An 18,231-nucleotide genomic window follows, 5' to 3' on the forward strand; every position below is an offset into this window, starting at 1 on the left:
TGCTGTGCTTTTTTGGAAATCAAATTTCCCAGAGGAACCCACCCGAGGGATTAATAAAGTTCTATCTAATCTAATCTAATCTCTAATCTAATGTGGCTCGTTTTCTGTTATTTTTCCATGTATGAAATGCTGATATTATAGCGTTTCCTGAACTTCCTCATTGAACTGGTTTTATTTATCTATGAATTTATTCATTGGGATAATCTTTTCATTGTCATCAGTGTGGTACTCTGATTTTAAATACACAGGTGTCATTTTCACTTGTTGATAACAAGTACATTCAAACAAACTGTGTAAACTGTGTAACCACATGTTTAGGGGACAAAGTGGCCATGAATACATAAGAACATGGAGGACAGAAGATTAATGAAATTTTGTGGTGACAGAGACATTAGACTATAACTATTTTTTGTTTGATTTTTTATGCATCATTTATTATGTGTCTCTGTGTGCTGTGATATAACAGATGTGAATACAGCAATTACTGGGTTTTTGTTTGTTTGTTTTGGTTCCTTTAATTTATGCACATGTTAATAAAGTTATTGGGAAAAGGGGGGGGGGGGGGTTACCGCCTCCCTTCCGTGACGTGTTTCCGGTGTCATGTCAGCGGTCTGCTGGCACCGCATGTTTACACTCTGATGCTCCTGCACGGTTCCAGTCCTCACGTTTTTCAGTGAAACAGTTCGACAGAAACAAACGGAGGTTTGTGGACTTGTTATTTCTGTTGTGTCGCCGAAGGTTCGGGAAACATTGGTCTAGAAACGGCCGTGAACATCAGGTGTTTAACGCTAGCTGTTAGCATCAGCTCGTCCAGTGTAAAGAGCGAAACCGGTTCAGTTAGCATCCCAGAATGCGCAAATTCACCAGTTTTAACTTCACTCTTAAACCTGCTCAGGTCCTGAGATCTGCTTTAAACCTCTCTGCAGTTACACGGCAGCTTATAAGAGAAGCAGACTGGTTTTATAGGCTAACCGTGCGCGACATGTCTCAATATCGTGGATAAAACGATTCCTTTAAAATATATTGGATGTTTAAAACATTTGAAAAGTCTTTAGATCAACAGTCAGAAACACAAAGTCAAACTTTTATTTCTGTTGCACGTTTCAAACCGGAGTTGAGTCAAGCTGCTCTCCATCAAATACCAAGTCTCCAAAAACACAGATAATCAGTGTAATTATTAGGAAATGAGAAATCGGAGCTTTTTAAAAAAGTTATCACTAATGAAGTAAAATCTGCGAATGAAAACAAGAACTGACTAAGAAAAGCAATAAGAAAATGTTTGCTGTGGACAAAAAGCACAATCAGACTCTTTATGAGGGAGGTGGGATAGTCAGAGCTGAAGGGCAATAATAGGGAAGGTCTCGTCTCCTTTAGGGTCTTTATATTCATAACACTGCAACTGTTGCACAGTAAGAACAGTAGACAGGACCCTGTAAAACTCACCAGTCACAATACATACAGATGTGTGTTTGTGACTGACCTGCTCCCTGAGTGCCATTTATTTTTCAACCATTACCTGAAAATCTTAATTTATTCTCTTCATCACTCCTCCACCTCTCCTGTGGGTGATTTGTCTTACACCAAGTGAGGAAAAGAAGTAGGACTGGGCGATATGGCCTAAAATTCACATCACAATATTTTTTAGCTGGATGGCGATACACGATATATATCTCGATATTTTTTTAAAGCCATTAAATAAGAACAAAAAGAGTTCTTAGTCTAAGCTGTGTCCCAGATGTCACACAGGCACTTTTATTCACATACAGCGCAGATGTACATGAAAAAATTACTCAAATAAATTATCAGCATTTATTAAATAATAATGCTCCATAAATAAAAGAAAACAGTGTTGTTTTTGTGCATAACAAAAAGCTCACAATTGTGCAGTCGAAATGTAAACTAACAGACGCTGAGCATAATAACAAAGAGACAGATTTCACAGCTGCTCTGTTCCCAACTTGTACTGCGTGACTGACAGCCTGGAGTTTGAAATCCTCTTTGTAACCGTGTCTCTTACAGGTGCCATTTATGGTCCTTATACACACACAATACGGTAATATTACGTTGAAGCACAGTACGTATCACTCCGCGAGGCTTCTGACTACGCTAGCCGTAATGCTCCGACAAACCATCAAGCGGTGCAGTTTCGTAGCTCAGCAAAGTCGTACTAAAGCATTTTTGGCAGGTTGCTGAGCGCCGTGTAGCACATAAAATCGGTTCGCGGTCAGTAAGGAGAACTCATACATGTCATACTGTCGATCTTTGAGAAAATGACAGCATTTTAATGTAAGGTTATAGCCCGAAAAATACTGTATACGAGTTCTGTAAGGTGGTTTGTTTCGGGGCGGGACGCAGTTTCACACATTCTTTATTTTGCACTTTATGGCACACATCTCTTATCTCGTATAAAAATATATTGATATATTTAAAAACTCGATATATCGCCCAGTCCTAAAAGGTAGGTAGACATTACATATTATTTCTGATAGGAAGTGTGGGAGAGGGAGTCCTGCAGCATCACACCATGGATGCTGTGCTGAGAGCATCCAAACATACAGCCATGATCTCAGCCCAGCAGGAAATCAACTAAGAACACACGCTAGGTTTTCTCTGCATACTTAACAGTTTTAAGGGTTTAAGTTACTCAGGTGTAACATGGTTTTTATTTATCAAATGTCCAGAAATACAAAAAAAGAATTGAATGGGTTTGCTTACATTTAACTGTGTCTGTGTGCAGATGGCAGAAGTCGTTCAAGAGAAAAGTCGTGGCTTGAAGTTTGCGGAGCAGCAGCTCCTTCGCCACGGCTGGGAGCACGGTAACATACTTTGAACTTCTTCATTCAGACATTAAAGCAGCGCTCGTGAGGGTCGGCGCTCAGGTGCAGGAGTCTGATCGGCGCTTTCTCTCCTCAGGTAAAGGACTGGGACGAGCTGAAAACGGCATATCGGAGGCCATCAAGGTGAAAGTGAAGTGTGACAAAGGAGGAGTAAGTGCTGTTCGTCTTTATGCAGCAGACGCTTGTGTTGACGCTAAAACAGGTTTAAGCTGAGAGGGCCATTTACATTTCTTCTGCAAGGTTGGCCATAAAGAAGGGGAGCAGTTCACCTTCCACTGGTGGGATCATGTCTTCAATAAAGCCTCCTCCAGCCTGCAGGTGGAGTCTGATCAAGTAGGTCGCTCATTTGTTTTATTTTTTAGGTTTTGCTCGTACTTATTTATTTAGCTCGTCCACCTGAGTGCGGCTGTTTTTTCAGTGTGAGAATAGTTTCAGGATTTTAGGAGCAGTTTGACGTTTCAGAGCACCACCTCTGAGGAGTGGATGGAAGCTGCAACAAGGCCCAGACTCCGTTTAACGTTCACATCAGTTCCATTCAGGCTCCGAGTGGAAGCAGTTGGTTTGTTCACTTACACAGCGTTAACGTGTTTCCTGGTTTTCTGATGCAGAATGGGATTAAGCTGAAGAAGACTGCAGAAGAAGAGGATGGGATGATCTCCAATAAAAAGCCGAGGAAAGCGACACTGGCTAAAGATAAGCTGTATGGATGCTTTGTCAAGGTAATTGTTTGCTGTCTTTCAGCTGCATGTCCCTTCTTGTTGTACTTACTGCAGTTCAGTCATCACACTGCTTGCCACTCATTGCTGGTCACTGGCGTTACGCGATGAGTCATGAGAGCGTCTCGTTCAGGAAAATCAAAATGGCTACAAAAACAATGCTGCGGTCCCCAAATCTGACCGAGCAGCAGGTATGTCGTCGCCTCGACCTCCACCTTTGTTGTAGCGTTCGTGTGCGATTGCAGAAACTGAGAGGACATGAAGGAAAGTACAAAGAAATGTAAAAATGTTCACACCCCAAAAACTGACCGTAACAAAGAGCAGGAACCCGTCTGGCACGGCTTATAAAACACGGGGACACGACCACACAGTAACAGCAAAAGCATAAACAGCGTCAACGACGTCGGCCATTTATGTAGTTCACATCATAGGCTCTGCAAAGTTTCCCCACATTAGTCTAAAGCGGGCCTTACAGTGGGACATTACGACACTTTTGTGCATGACATGGACGCTTATTGTGTTTTTAAATGTAGTTTATTTTATTCACACAAACAAACAAACGGCTGGCTCTTCTTTCAGTCTGCCACGCTGCTGTCTGGTCAGGAGCAGCCAGAGCCGAAGGCCTCCAGCTCAGATGACTGCAGCAGCTCTGATGAGGAGGATGAGCAGAGGATGGATCTGTCCAGCACCACCAAGTAAGACTAACATTCACAACATCTGATCTCATCAGCAACTGAGACTTGGAATTGTATTCGGACCTTTTATCTGATAAGTTACATCGTGAGGTTTCTGTCTGACTCTCTGCAGGCTTTCTGACACTGATCTTATGAAGGTTTGTGGAGGACGCACAGCTCACAAGTAAGATGATATGATTTGTAGAATTCAACATGGAAAAAAACATCAAAGTCAAAGGAGCTTGCAAAGAAAAGCGTCTGGACTTCTTTAAGTTGCTTCAAGCAACTTAAAGAAGTCCAGACGCTTTTCTTTGCAAGCTCCTTTGACTACGATGACCTGGATGACTGAGAACCTTCACAGACATAAAAAACATCAAAGAACTGTAAAAAAGCATAACCCAGTTTTCTGTGCTTCTGTTATTTTAGGGGAGCCAGGCACGGCTTGACCATGAGCGCCAAGTTAGCCAGGCTGGAGCAGCAGGAGGCCGAGTTCATGGCCAAGTATGGAAAGAAGAACCAACCAGCAAGTGCTCCTCCTCCAGCCTCCCGTTTAGAGACGCCGGAGGAGATGATGACAAGCAGAAAAAAGATGAAAATGAATGAGAAGAGTAGTGATGGAGTGTGTGAAACTCCCACAACAGATGTTCAACCTAAAAAGAAAAAGAAGAAGAAGGAAAAGAAGAGCGCTGATCCCGAGGAAAGAACTGATGAGGATTTGATCCATGTAGAAAACTGTGAGGCAGATGATTCGCACAAGAAGAAGAAGAAGAAGCAAAAGAAGAAGAACAAAGTGGAGGAGAACAGAGTTGAAGAGACGCATTCACCGGCTGCAGAGAGCGAGGAGGTGACTGCTGAGATGCATGCTGACGAGGGCAAGAAGAAGAAGAAATCCTCTAAACCCCCAAAGGAAAATGACAGTGACTGTAAGGAGCCTAGCCAATCAAATCACACAGGACTGGAGGACTCAGACGTCACAGAGTCAGTGAAGAAAAGGAAAAAGTGCAAAAAGGACAAAACGTGTACACATGAGGAGGCTCCTCCTCTGAAGAGGAAGAAGAAGAAGTCTAAAGACTAGTGTGTGATTAACTGGGAATCTAATTCCATGTCTGAAGAGGACGTGCTTCCCAGTGTACTCGTCTGTGGTGCTAAACCTGAATCATCAATGTCGACCAGCAAGAATAAACAAGTGAAATTGTGGTTTAAAAAAAAACAATCAGCTGAGGTTTCATGTGAGAGCTTCCTGTTTAGCTTTGTTTAGTCGATATTAGAGGAACTCGGTGAGTTACAGTCTAAACGTGGACTGTAAAGGAACTTTGGATGTTTTCAGCAAACTGGAAAACATCTTTAACTACATCCAGCAGGTGATGCGCATTACAAGCCCGATGCTGTTTAGACAAGTTGATGATTTTTTTTTAAAGATTGCCTTTATAACATGAAATGTGCCCTAAATAATCCATCACAACCAGACGTGGCTTTTCTAACCTCAGCGATTGTAGCTGGAGTCAGTTTAGTTGTTCTGGGAGGTAAACATGACGGAGACCCCAGCTGTTTTTACAGTACTGGTGCAGGACGCGGAGTATTGTGACACATGCTGGTTTTATATGCAAATTAAATGATCAGACTCAGCAGACTTTTGTACTTTTGATTCTTTTATTTAAAATTGTCTTTGCGTAAATAAACATTTTAAACAACAAAGTAAACAAATATACAACATGTTTGTATCTTTTGTAGGAATTAGAAAATATTCATGTGCGTAGATCATTTGCAGAGTTTTAGTCACCTGACAGGTGTGTCAGCGTGTTCCTGGGACAAGACGCACACACTTGTGACAGATGTAAACTTTGATGAGATTCTTGTTTCCTGAGCTGTAATGTTGATTAGCTGTAAGCTTTTTTGTGAAGATGATAGAAAATAAAATAGTTCCAACGTTAAAACGCCTAAACAAGGAATTTGTTTCCCTTCTTGAGTAACCACGAGTGATCTCTAAAAAGAGATATTACTGCTGAGTTTTTCAAATGTTTTTCAGCACCACAAGGTGAGTCACATGTACTCCCACTGTATTTAAGAGAAAGCAGATGTGTCTTCAGTGGATATCTGGAAAACCTGGCAACTCTAACCCAGATGGATAAATAGCACTACAGGCCAGAGGGGGAAAAGATTTTTGGGTGAACTGTTCCTTTAATCAAGATGTGAGAAGAATGCGTCCATGGTAACAACAATAAATGACCCTTTTGCCTTCAATTCCAACCAAATATCTTGGTTCGAGTCACCAAAGATTAAAAAACTGAATAGTAGAATAAATGTGTCTTTTTATGATCTTTTGGATCATTTCATTAATTAAATATATGTTCGACCTTCATTTACCTGAATTTCAACATCAGTGTTGGTTGTGATTTAAATGTTTCTTTAAACTGACAGCTCAGTGAGTGTTCAGATGCTGAACACTATCCTCACTTCACTATTAAAAATAACAAAACGGTTGAAAAATCTTGTTGACTCGACCCTTTGTCATTGCTACGGTGGCTCAGAAAAATCCTTAAAGTGTTACTGTATCTCAAATTTCTTCCTAGATGAATCAAAAAGTTAAAAAGATAAATATGCCTGCTGAACATGTGAAGTGCAGTGACGGTCTTTCCATCAAAAAGGGCTTTAAAACATCTGCATCACGCTGTTATTTTAAATAGATGATTAACAAAACCCCAAAAGTTGAACTTTCAACTTTTCCTTGAACCTCCGTCACTTTACAACAGAGACAGATGGAGACAGCGTTGAGGTTGACACGGGATGGAACTTGCAACATGAATTATGTAATCAATACATGCAATGTTGTGCGGTGTAAAAGTACAGTGTTGCATTATTTCTGCCTTTTGGCGACACACACACTGGTCTGCTCAAAGTCTGTTTTCATAAATAGTTGCAGCAGCTGAAAAACTACAAGTTCTCCATCCTCCATTATAAAGATGAGAAACGAATAATGCAGACAGTATCTGGAGCATGGATGGCAACGTGGAAGAGCACACAGAGAACGGCAGCTGGAACTAAGTGGACAAAAGCAGGGCGTCTATCTCACAGATGAATTTGTTCTGAAAGTGACCGTTCGCTTTGACCCAGCTTTTTGTGGCATTCGTCCCAGGGATGATCAGCACATATGAGACTGAAGTGTCTGACAGCTCCTTCATCCAGTAACTATAAAAGCAGGACATGAACGTCAGCATGTGTAAAAACATCCCAAATATTTTATTTCTGCATAATTTCTTTCATAATGCATCTTCTTTTACTGAAATCACTTTATCCAATATTATTATTATTGGCATATAAATCACGATATTATTTTATCATTAATCATTCAGTCATTCCCACCACTGCTGTAACTTTGTTCTGTAGCTGTAAGACAGTTTTCTTACCTCAGCGTGTCATTGTGTCCATCAATCCAGACCCAGTTATTTGCTGTCTTCTGTAACCCAATAAAGTATCCGTGGTCTTTACTAAAGTAAGATTTTATGTGACTACTGAGAAATTCCTGTGGGTCATATCATTCGTCATTCAGTGACATTTATGAATTATCATCAGTTATGTAAGAAAATATCATGGCTGTAATTGTGCTGTGGTCTTGTTGTTAGAGCTCACCTGCTCTTTGAGATCGTCAACAACAACCAGATCTGCAGCTTTGCCTTTGCAATACACTCGGCTTTCCTCCCAAGTTTTCCAGGGGGCGTTCTCATTGTAAAACAGGTAGCACTTGTTCTTAAATAGGATCCAGCCACTGCGGCATGGCTGGCACTCTGCAAGGAGATTAGAAACTAGACTCAACGTAGGCTCATTAACAACATTATCAAATTATGTAGCAAAAAAGCTAAAAGATTCACACTGTTTTCTTTTCTACTTTCCATTTTAAAGTAGCTTTGATGAGTCGTTCTCTGGAAACAATGAGAACACAGAGATTCCTTGATTTTGCTAATGAGAAATTCTTAAGCTTCCCTTAAACTTAATGGACAGATCCTTAGTTTTAGAGAAAGGCAAAAGACGGTGAGGTGCTGGTTTGCTTTATTGGTTTTGGTGTGGCAAATATGCATCTATGCGTTATCGCATGTTGGGTGAGCCGTTCACTCCTGAGAATTGTAACAAACATGTGGGACATACTGCCAACTGATGCGCAGGGGTTGAAGGTCAGTTCAAAGGAGAACAGATTCCATGTGCGGTAAAGTCAAAATAAATTGTTGTACATTTTAGATGATATTTGAGGCTCTTTACCTGAAATATAACTCTTTTCCTGGGTTTTGTGACCAGTTCAAATCATCTCTCCCAACCTGCACGCTTACTTGTTTTGTGGTTTTCTATTTAAATTTGTCACATAAATTCTCCGTTCATACTCTCATGACTCTATCATACTGTTGATCATCTTCAGCTCCTAATAAAATTTTGACATATGAAGCTTATTAACTTCTGAGACAAGCACAATGAAGCACTCACGTTTATTAGGACAGTAATCTTTTACTGGAAAGTTATCAAACTTCAGGATGACTTCCAGCGTGCAGTTGAGATTGTCTCTCTGTCTTCTCAGCTCCCGAGTTTTATTGTCTGAGATTTCCTTCTCCATGGCCAACTGCTGATGTTCTGCTGTGAGGTTACTGAGGTTTGCTGCCTGTACCTTAAATAGCAAACTCACTGTGAAGGAGAGAAGACAGCACAGCACTCATCATCACAGCCGACCAATGAGGGTTCACATCCAGTCCTAACAGAGAAGCCTCCTCTTCCTGTCTTCATTGTGAGACAAAGCTGAAGACACCAAACACACTAAAACATGAATGTATAATAAAATGTTTTTTTAACCACCAGTAGAAGGTAATAAATAGTAAAAAGGAAAATTAGCCTTAAATTAAAATCCAGGCACTAGAGGTACAGAAAGCTCGAGTAACAAGTAATAAAATGCAGTTTTGTATTTTAGTGGGAAAGAGATTAAAAAAAATAAATGGTTCAGGTTATACGGGGAAAAATTAATCTCTGTTTTTTAAGCCACCTTTATAAACAGCTTTGAAGGTTTTTCCACATACAGTGAATATGTAATGAGTACGTTTAACTAACTGATCCACAAACAACCATTAAATCAAGACAGAAGCTAAGTAGGAATAAATATGTGTTAGAAATTAACAGGGTTTGCACAGGGAGGAGGATGGGGTGGATGGATGGGTTTGATGAATTTCAGGCTACGTCCACAGTAGCCCAGATAGATTTGAAAACGGCCTTTTCATCTGAAAACGCTCTGCGTCCACACTAGCATTTTCAGTCATTTTCACAGAGTTGTGAAAAGTTTTCACAGAGTTCACACATTTTTGCAGCTAACCAATCCTTTCTTTTTTCATTGCCACATCACATGATGCCTATAATGCCCTGGAGAAGCAAAACAAACCACATATATGGTTTTTTAGGCTGGATAGAACCATTACTTCCTTCTTTTACTCTTTAATGTCACTGTCGTTACTCACGCAGCAGGTCGAGCTTTTCACAAAGCTTCACTATGTAACTTGAAGCCTAAAAATCACCCCAAATTAGCCAAGTTTCATTTACTCAGGAATACTACTACTACTAACAATAATTATAATACACCTTTTGTTCATAAAACTTCAGAAATAACATGAGGTTCTGCAGTGTTCTGTAAGGTTATTGTGGACTGCTCAGAAACAATAACTTAACACTTAAATCACACATCAGATCTTCAAGAATAATTCAAAAATCTTTACTGGCATTTATTATGTAATGTGATGTAAAGCAAACTGCATAACAGCTGGCACTGAAAACTCAAAACCATCAAACCTTTGATGGTTTAAAAACACCAAATATCAAAGTAAAATTCTGTTGAGCAGAACCAACACTAAACAGAGAATTAGAAAATCAATGCATAAAAATATTTTATTTACTTAAAATAAAAATGAAAGCTAGACTTTTGGGAGAACATGAGAACTAAATGTAACAATAAAGTTGAAAATAGGACGAAAACTGTCTTTATTTATTTTTTATTTCTATTTTTTGGTCAAATTTGTGACTCAGCTGCTTTCACATGGTGTTGTCTTTGTATTGTAATATCTGCCCCTGTTAATTACCCTCCATATTATAATAATTAAGAAAGGTAAACAAACAGTGAAACTAATAAAAAAAAACAGCTGAAACGAGCAAACCCACTCTCTGGAAACATGCAAAAATCCAGAACAAAATAAAACTAAAACTAAATAGAGTTTGGTGTGCTGAACTCAGACTTACTGTAGATGATGGCGATGATGCCCACCAGCAGGAGGACACAAAGGATCTCCAAACATGCCAGCAGTAGACGGAAATTGGAGCATGCAGCTGCTTTGCCTTCTGCTTCTAATGAGAAATTTGACGTCATTATTATGAGAAACTGTCACATGGACTTTTACTGTTGTGTGATGCTGCAGCTCATTCCTTTGCTCGTGTGTTGTCTGTTTTCTTAGGCTCTGTTGTGTTAGCCTCTCAGGACCACTGAGGCACCAGATGTTCATGTCAGATGTTGTCAAAGACATACAGGTAGTGAATACATTTGTTCCACTGATGGTCTAAAACATTTTGCTGCTAAATTAGTGAAGATGAAAAAGGGATTTTATAACTTACCAGGTGCAGGAGGAGGACCAGCTGGCGCTTTAGATTTAACTTCAGAATAAATGGCTGGGTCCTCGTTTTTTTCTGGAAGACAGAAATAACTAAACGAATGGACTCATAGAGATGAGTTTGACAACAACACAACCCACAGAATTACAAAATGCGCAGTCATGTGTCATTAAAGCATATCATTGATCTCTTAGGTCGCTCTATGTTCCCCTTTTCTTTCCTTCTCCTTCCCCTCACACACCACACTCTGCAAAATCACCACTGTTAAATTAACACAGTGAGTTTTAAACCTGACACTAGAAAAGTGTCTATATGTGTTGACTCCTTTAACTGTTAAATGAACACTTTTGAAAGTGAACTGCTTGTCCACCACTACTATGTTCGTTAGGTTAGCCTCCACTGGTTTGTAGTCTCACTGGATCTGTTCCAACATAACACAGTATTTTATTCTATGTTATTTTATTCTATTCCATGTTTTTCTTAATTATTCCTGCTTGTAACTTTGCACTGTTCACTTCCTGCCGTGACCCAACAAATTTCCCATGTGAGGACTAAAAAAGGTTTATCTTATCTCTTATACTGTGCCGACCACTGGGTTATGGCGTTCCATGTATGTCCCGCCTGCTAGCATCTTGCACCCTGCAGTTATGTGCTGGATTGTCTGAGGGGCATCTTTACACAGGCTGCACCTGGGATGTTGCCTGGTGTGACAGACCCCAGCCTCTATGGATTTTGTACTACTCAAGACTTGCCTTAGTCTCTGCAGGTGGTTGCAGTATTTTTGCATTACTTGTGTTGGTCTGTTTTCTCAGGCTGTGTCATTGTCAAATACAGAAAGTTTAAAGCATGAATTTGCTTTGTTGCTCATGTAATATCTGCATGAACGTTATAACTTACCAGGTGCAGGAGGAGGACCAGCAGGCGCTTTAGATTTAACTTCAGAATAAATGGTTGAGTCCTGGATTTTTTCTAGAAGACACAAATGACTGAATGCAGGGATTCATACCAACAAGTCTGACATGTGTGCCATGTGCTAGTTTCATTTATGATAAAGCCAAACAATGTGATAAACTCAAAAAGATAAGTCTGAGCTCATGACTTGGCGTATAAAATAGAAATGTTGTGCTTTCTAGTGATTTGAATGTTTCCGAATTTTAATGATAAATAATCTTTTTGTTGTTTTTAAATAAAAACGGGATGATATGATGTGAACAGAGCAGCGTTCTTTCATCAGGCAACTTCACAAAGATATAAACAGTCAGACTTATCAGTGATTCATTTTTGAATGAAGGAGGAGAGTAACTTACCTTTTGTTAGTGAAGCACCAGTTTTGAAAACCATTGTGGAATAATTGACTTCTTCCTCCATCATTAAAAGCCAAATTGCCTTCAGCGCAAAGAAAACTAAAACTGGCCTCAACAGGAGCGGACTGTTAAAAGAGTGTTACTGACACCCCACCCACATGCCCATCATGTGGGTGGGGTGTCACACGCACCATAAAACAATATGAAATTCCAGCTGTAACTGGCACAGAACAAACCCGCGGTTCCTCTTCCTATTACTCCTCAACGTGTTCATACACATGCCTGATCTCGGAATTATGTTGCTTCTGTAACACACCGTTACGCTAAGAGCAGTTAACACATTTGGGCTTTAACCCAACAAACCAACCTGTCACATATCTGTCTGGTGCAACGTCCGCGTTGTTTCTTAACTGATGATCGATGTCGTTGTGAGACATCGTGTTAGGTGAAAACGTTGTGATGAAAAATGTCTGTCACAGTACGAAAAAGGAAGAGGCGAGTGATCGCAATTTTTGCAACTCGTTTGGCCCAAGGAGCAGTGAGACTCTGCAGTGGTGAGGTGTCTGTCATCACTGCACCTCATAAAGAAAAATTAATCAAACCTTCACACAGTAATCATGGATCAGCCAAACCGTTGTCCTGATGTAATGAACAATATTCAATTCACACTATTTAGCAAATTTATTGACTTAACATTCCTCAAAATGACGACAAAAGAACTCCATTAAACACTAAATGATGTGATAACTTTGCCACTTGTATCCTGTTAGACAGGGAGGATCCTGTGGATCATAACCGTGGAGAGAGTGGTGGTGTTGAACACAAACACTTTTATTTGGTGATGTATTTGATGAATTTGTCCGGGAAGTTACTGCGAGCCCCTTTTAATTCTCAATGAACTTTAATTCTCATTTGTCTGTGCAGTTTACCCCAGTTTACAAGTTCTTTCTGCACTTCACACGCTGCAATAACCGGAGATGTGATGAACTACTACATCATTTATATTCTGGTTATTTATTTATATTGCACTTTTTAAAGTCAATAAACAACAACAATAAAAGCATAAGAAATTGTAGTAAATTATTATGAATGGAAACAAAAACTTGATGGGAAAAAAGAATTTGACCAGAACTGTAAAACAGACAAAAAACCAAAATGTGTAAAAACTGTAAACTGGTCACAGACAGATTTCCATTCAACGATTAGTTTTATTAAATGCATCAAAATACTGCGACAGGCACAGCTCAGTGGAGGCGAGGCCGAGCACACAGCTGTTGCTCCAGCTGCCTGTGTTCTTAGGTATCAGCCTTACGAGTGTCCAGATGAATGAGTAAATAAAAGAATCACAGCTTTTATGAAGGTGGGAGCTGTCCACACCGGCCAAACCACTTTAAGCTGGAAACACTTTTTTTCATAATAACATTGAACATTTTAACATGAGTCTCTTGTAGGATAAGCCAGTTAATTTCTTACACACTGTTTTAGTTTTAGACAATAGGCACAACACACACACGCACGCACACACACACACACACACACACACACGCACACACACACACACACACACACACACACACGTATTATTATTATTGTTCAGATTCTTGGTTTCTGTTACTATAAAAGGAATAAAGATGCTTACAAGTTACACCCAATGAGCATGAACAGACTGTCACTTCCTCAAGTGGAAAGGGAAGTTTCACAAACATGTAGTATTACAGTTTTTGCCCACTGCTTGAACACATTTTGCAAAACCCCGCTCGCTGTGCCAAAACTGTACACACAAGTACACATGACACAACACTGGGAAATATACCATTCACATCTGTGCCAAATTGGAACTCTACTCCCAAAACCTAAACTCTGCTGTCAAAACCTAACATTCCTTTGTCAAAATGTAACTCTGTTGACAAAATGACACATACCTGCACCATATGCAAACACTCACAGATCAGGGGGAACACACTAGTCTGCTGTACATAAAACACTGCAGTCCTTGATTCCCATTGTTTATTCAGAAGGCACATTTACAGGAGACACATTTCCAAACAACCATAAACGCAAATAGACCTACTCAATACTGTACATTGCAGTACCATGAATACAGGTACAGCAAATAAAACAACAACAACACAATAGTACTGCAATAGAAAAAACACTATACTGTAAACACAAAAAACCATGACAATTGTGCATAAGTGGGCTCATGGATCCCGCCGTCTGTTGGGGTCTGGCCACAGGACCTCATCAACATCGCAAGCAATGTCCTCTCCCGCTAGGCACCGGGGTAAATATCCTCTTGCGCTCCCTCCATCCATGCTTGCAAAGTTCTTGGAATGGCTACGCTGAGGGCTTTTTGTAGTTGGCTAATTGGTGTTCGGTTTTGCAAGTAAGTGCCTTCAGGTGTGTATTTGAGTGGTTGCAATTACCCGATGTGTTTTGTATTTTGGATACATGTGTTTTCCGAATGGCACCCTGAGATTTCATTTTGTGAGCGAAGTGTCTTATGTATGAAATAGAGTGTAGCATGTAGGACCATGTGTGTTGCATGAGGGAGTAGGTGTGTTGCATAATTGGTACTGGGGTGCAAAGCAGCGCTTTTGTTTAAGGTAGGGGTACATGTGTTTGAGGTATGGTAACAACAGCTTCACGTTGTGTTACTTTAGTCTAAGCATGGGTTTATAGTGTTCAAGCAACGGGCAAAAACTGTAATAAATAGTAACATAAACACATTCATGCCTGTCTCTGCATTTACATGCATCGGAATATGTTTCTTTTGCCATCTAATACATTAGAAATCCCATAGTAATGACAAAAGAGCACATATGATTACAAAAAAGTACAAATGCTTTTGCAGTGCAGCTCAAACGTGGTGTGTGATTCTGCAGCATTTGTTTCAAAATGTAACTGAACATAAATCAAAACAAAGAAATTACTTATTTTTTACAAAATCAGTTTGACACAGAAAAAAAACTCATTGCCTTTAATTCAAAAAACACAAGGAGTTACTGTCACATTAAATAAAAATTCTATTACTGGGACTGATTCCTAATCTGCTTTAATTAACGCTCGTCTTTCACAGATCCAACAGTTTCTCATGTCACAGCTCTCTTTGCCCCAGTTGGCCAGAGGGGGCGCTTTTGGTAGGCTTAAAGCACAATATCTTCTGTTGACATCTTGTTGCATTTTCCAGTACCTAAAAAAGTCACATAGTGTCAGTCTGTATGCCTACTCAACATTTCAACCTTTGACAAAATAATCTTTATTGTATTTCTGAAATTCAGCACGTGGAGTGCTTGGGTTTCCAAAAATAAGTCAATGATCTGTGTCAGTCTCTGCACACACAGCATTCCTGATGGTAACAGGGATCGAGGCAATTTAACCAACACAGAGGCCATGAATGCACACTTGTGTTTGGTCTCGCAAAAGTCAGACACTTAGATGTTCTGAAAACCACAACCGAGTCCATCACGGATGTGGAAGCTTAAGAAAAATGTCAAAGGTCAAAAATCATCTTTGAGAAACAAGCAATGGATGCAGTGAAGAGTTTTTAACAGCTTTTATTTTTTTTCACTCTGCTACAAATAAGTTTGTTGTTTATTAGGACTTGTGTGTTCTCAGTGGTGGGAGCTGAGAACACACAAGTCACACAACAGTGTTAGCCAGGGTTTTCCTTACTTGGATGCATGCAAGACGTCTTTTTATGTTGAATGAAAACACTTTGTGTATTTTCATTTCACAAATGAAAAGAGAAAATGCAAACAGAAAACAAGTCTGCCATCAACATGTGCTGATTCGACTTAATCGTCACTTCCTTGAGCTATTCCAGCCTAAAGGTTGTTTTAACTCAAACTTATTTGGAATTGGTTCATACTGTAAACTTCTTGTGGCTGTAAATCTTAAACTTCTTGTTATTAGAAGAGGTAATGTTGAAACAATTTTTTTGTTCTGCTTTTTACTTCCATGCCATATTTTTTAAAGGGTATTTACAATGTGTTGGAAAAATGTGTGTGTGTGTGTGTGTGTGTGTGTGTGTGTGTGTGTGTGTGTGTGTGTGTGTGTGTGTGTGTGTGTGTGTGTGTGTGTGTGTTTGCACTTATACATCTTTGTGAGGATCAAACTTTGACTGTTACTATACTTGTGGGGACCATCAGTCCTTATGGGCCCAAATTGTAGGCCTCATGAGTTTGAAGGCATTTTTGAGGCTCAAATGTGGTTTTAGTGTCAGGGTTACAGTTAGGTTGTGGTTAGGCATTTGTGATGGTTAGAGTTAGGCTAAGCAGCTAGGGAAAGCATTATGTCAATTAGATGAGCTAAGTAAGATATAATAGGCAAGTATTTGTATGTGTGGTGGTGGGCGGGGGTCATGCTTACGTCACAGTGAGGTTACTTCCATCTACCCACGTCCACGTGTCCTTTGGGCTCTCTGCTCTCAAACCGATCCAGTAGCCGTGCTTATCATCAGCGTGGTAGTCCTTAGTGTGGTTGCTGATAAATTCCTAAATTTGTAATACATGTGTTATCTGCCACATAATAATAGTCGGGTTTTAGTTTTCCTTTGAGATAAAAAGAACGATGACTCGTCTATAACAGCAAAATATAAAAACAAAAAGGTTTAAAAAAAATAACAACCTTTTCCTTTTTTGCACACTATGTTTACATTTTAAATGGATAAAACTGGCTTTTGTTCCCTCAAGAAATCAACACTCAGTACCCATATTGACAAAGTTTACACAACTATCCAGACTGCTGGCTGTAGTTACAGCTGCTGGGTTCCTTGGCTAAGACTCTGTGGGCTTGTTAGACCAGATTGCCTGGGAGGTGTTGCTGAATTACCTTCTTCAGATCTGTCCACAGATGATCTCTCCAAACTGCAAACTCTGATCTGACGCTTAGAGTTTGGAGCTCTTCAAAATGAATTTAAGTTTGTCCAATCAAATTAAAGAACATTTTTCTCTTGGTCTTTTAAACTCTCAGCCTGTGCCTTTTACTTCGACTATCTTTTGTCTGATGTATGAAGAGTCGTTCTCACTCTCTTTTTAAACACGCTGGGGACTCTGTAGGAATGATCGCTGGTTTCTTTTCCACAGCTCTGACCAAAGATCATGTCATTTACTGAATTTGGAAGTGAGGCCACAAAGACTATTTTAAAGAGAGCAGCGAGCTAGTGGGAACACTCAAAGCTTGCAGTTCCTTTTTCCTGAATATTTCTCTTTTCTTTTTAAGTACAAGTTGAGGCCTGCTTGAATCAAAACACAACTCAAATACAAAGCAAACCCCAGTGCACTTCAGAGAACAAGAATCTGAATAGTTTTAAAATAAGAGATTGCAGTTTCCATTTTTACAGTATTTTTAAGTGTTGAGTGAGGAAGAAATATGTTTTCTTAAAATCCAGTCAAATGGCAAAGAGGTGGGAAAAGACTGAACTGAAGGAAGGTAACTTTGAATTATAGTTGCATTAACTTCCTCTTCAAACCTTCCTGTCTAAATCGCTTGAACTTTGACACTGTTTTTCCTCTCTGTGTATGAAAACGCTCTTTCACTTTATTTAAACTTTAAAAAAATCTATACAAATGAAATCTGGCTCACCTGTTCTTCCTGACTTTCGATCACTACCAGAGCCGCCTGATACATTTTGCATTGATCACGACTTTGATCCCAGCTCCTCCAATAAACCGAATATTGATGTTGGGAAAAAAAGTAACAGCTTGACTGAAACAGCACCCAGCCATCCAGGCAAGGTTTACACACTGATCAAAAAAAGAAAGGGACAACAAGACCAGAATCATTTTAGAAATCCAACTTTACAATACGTTACAAAGAGTTTTTTAGATTTGAAGATTTTTAAACAGTTTAAAACATTAAACCTTCAAATAAAAACATGTTTGTGGGAGTCGTGACAGGGAGTGAGCAAAAAGTAACATAAAACTATATGAAACTAAGACATGTTCACCTTTCTGTGGGCAGTGTTTTTCCACTGAAAATTCCTGATATTCCATGATGACTCCGATGGTCCAGTTGAGTTGGTCTCTCTGTCTGGTCAGCTCCTCTGTCTGTCGCTCTGAGGATGTTTTCTGTGTCA

The 18,231-nt window shown here is 39.7% G+C and overlaps 2 protein-coding genes across 3 annotated transcripts; one reads left to right on the plus strand and one right to left on the minus strand.

Annotated features, from left to right (window-relative positions):
* The first annotated feature begins 566 nt into the window (after window positions 1-566).
* LOC101467471 (G patch domain containing 4) lies at window positions 567-5,855 on the plus strand. Its single transcript, XM_004573552.3, has 8 exons — window positions 567-702; window positions 2,738-2,816; window positions 2,914-2,987; window positions 3,078-3,170; window positions 3,446-3,556; window positions 4,133-4,248; window positions 4,361-4,411; window positions 4,654-5,855. The coding sequence occupies exons 2-8, from the start codon at window positions 2,738-2,740 to the stop codon at window positions 5,300-5,302; spliced, it is 1,173 nt and encodes a 390-aa protein (XP_004573609.3). The 5' UTR covers window positions 567-702; the 3' UTR covers window positions 5,303-5,855.
* Window positions 5,856-5,987: 132 nt separating this feature from the next.
* Window positions 5,988-12,378, minus strand: LOC101475145 (uncharacterized). Of its 2 annotated transcripts, none has more exons than XM_012915504.4 (8): window positions 12,156-12,378; window positions 11,746-11,817; window positions 10,852-10,923; window positions 10,483-10,587; window positions 8,698-8,892; window positions 7,855-8,009; window positions 7,632-7,681; window positions 5,988-7,413 (listed from the first exon to the last, which is right to left on the minus strand). In XM_012915504.4, the coding sequence occupies exons 1-8, from the start codon at window positions 12,217-12,219 to the stop codon at window positions 7,266-7,268; spliced, it is 861 nt and encodes a 286-aa protein (XP_012770958.2). In that variant the 5' UTR covers window positions 12,220-12,378; the 3' UTR covers window positions 5,988-7,265. The 2 variants fall into 2 exon arrangements, with proteins under 2 accessions (XP_012770958.2, XP_023010630.2); XM_023154862.3 differs by having other exon boundaries at window positions 7,632-7,747; window positions 12,156-12,374.
* Between the last annotated feature and the right edge of the window lie 5,853 nt (window positions 12,379-18,231).

The sequence above is a fragment of the Maylandia zebra genome, linkage group LG11 (genome assembly GCF_041146795.1).
Source record: "Maylandia zebra isolate NMK-2024a linkage group LG11, Mzebra_GT3a, whole genome shotgun sequence".
In the NCBI taxonomy this organism is placed as follows: domain Eukaryota; kingdom Metazoa; phylum Chordata; class Actinopteri; order Cichliformes; family Cichlidae; genus Maylandia; species Maylandia zebra.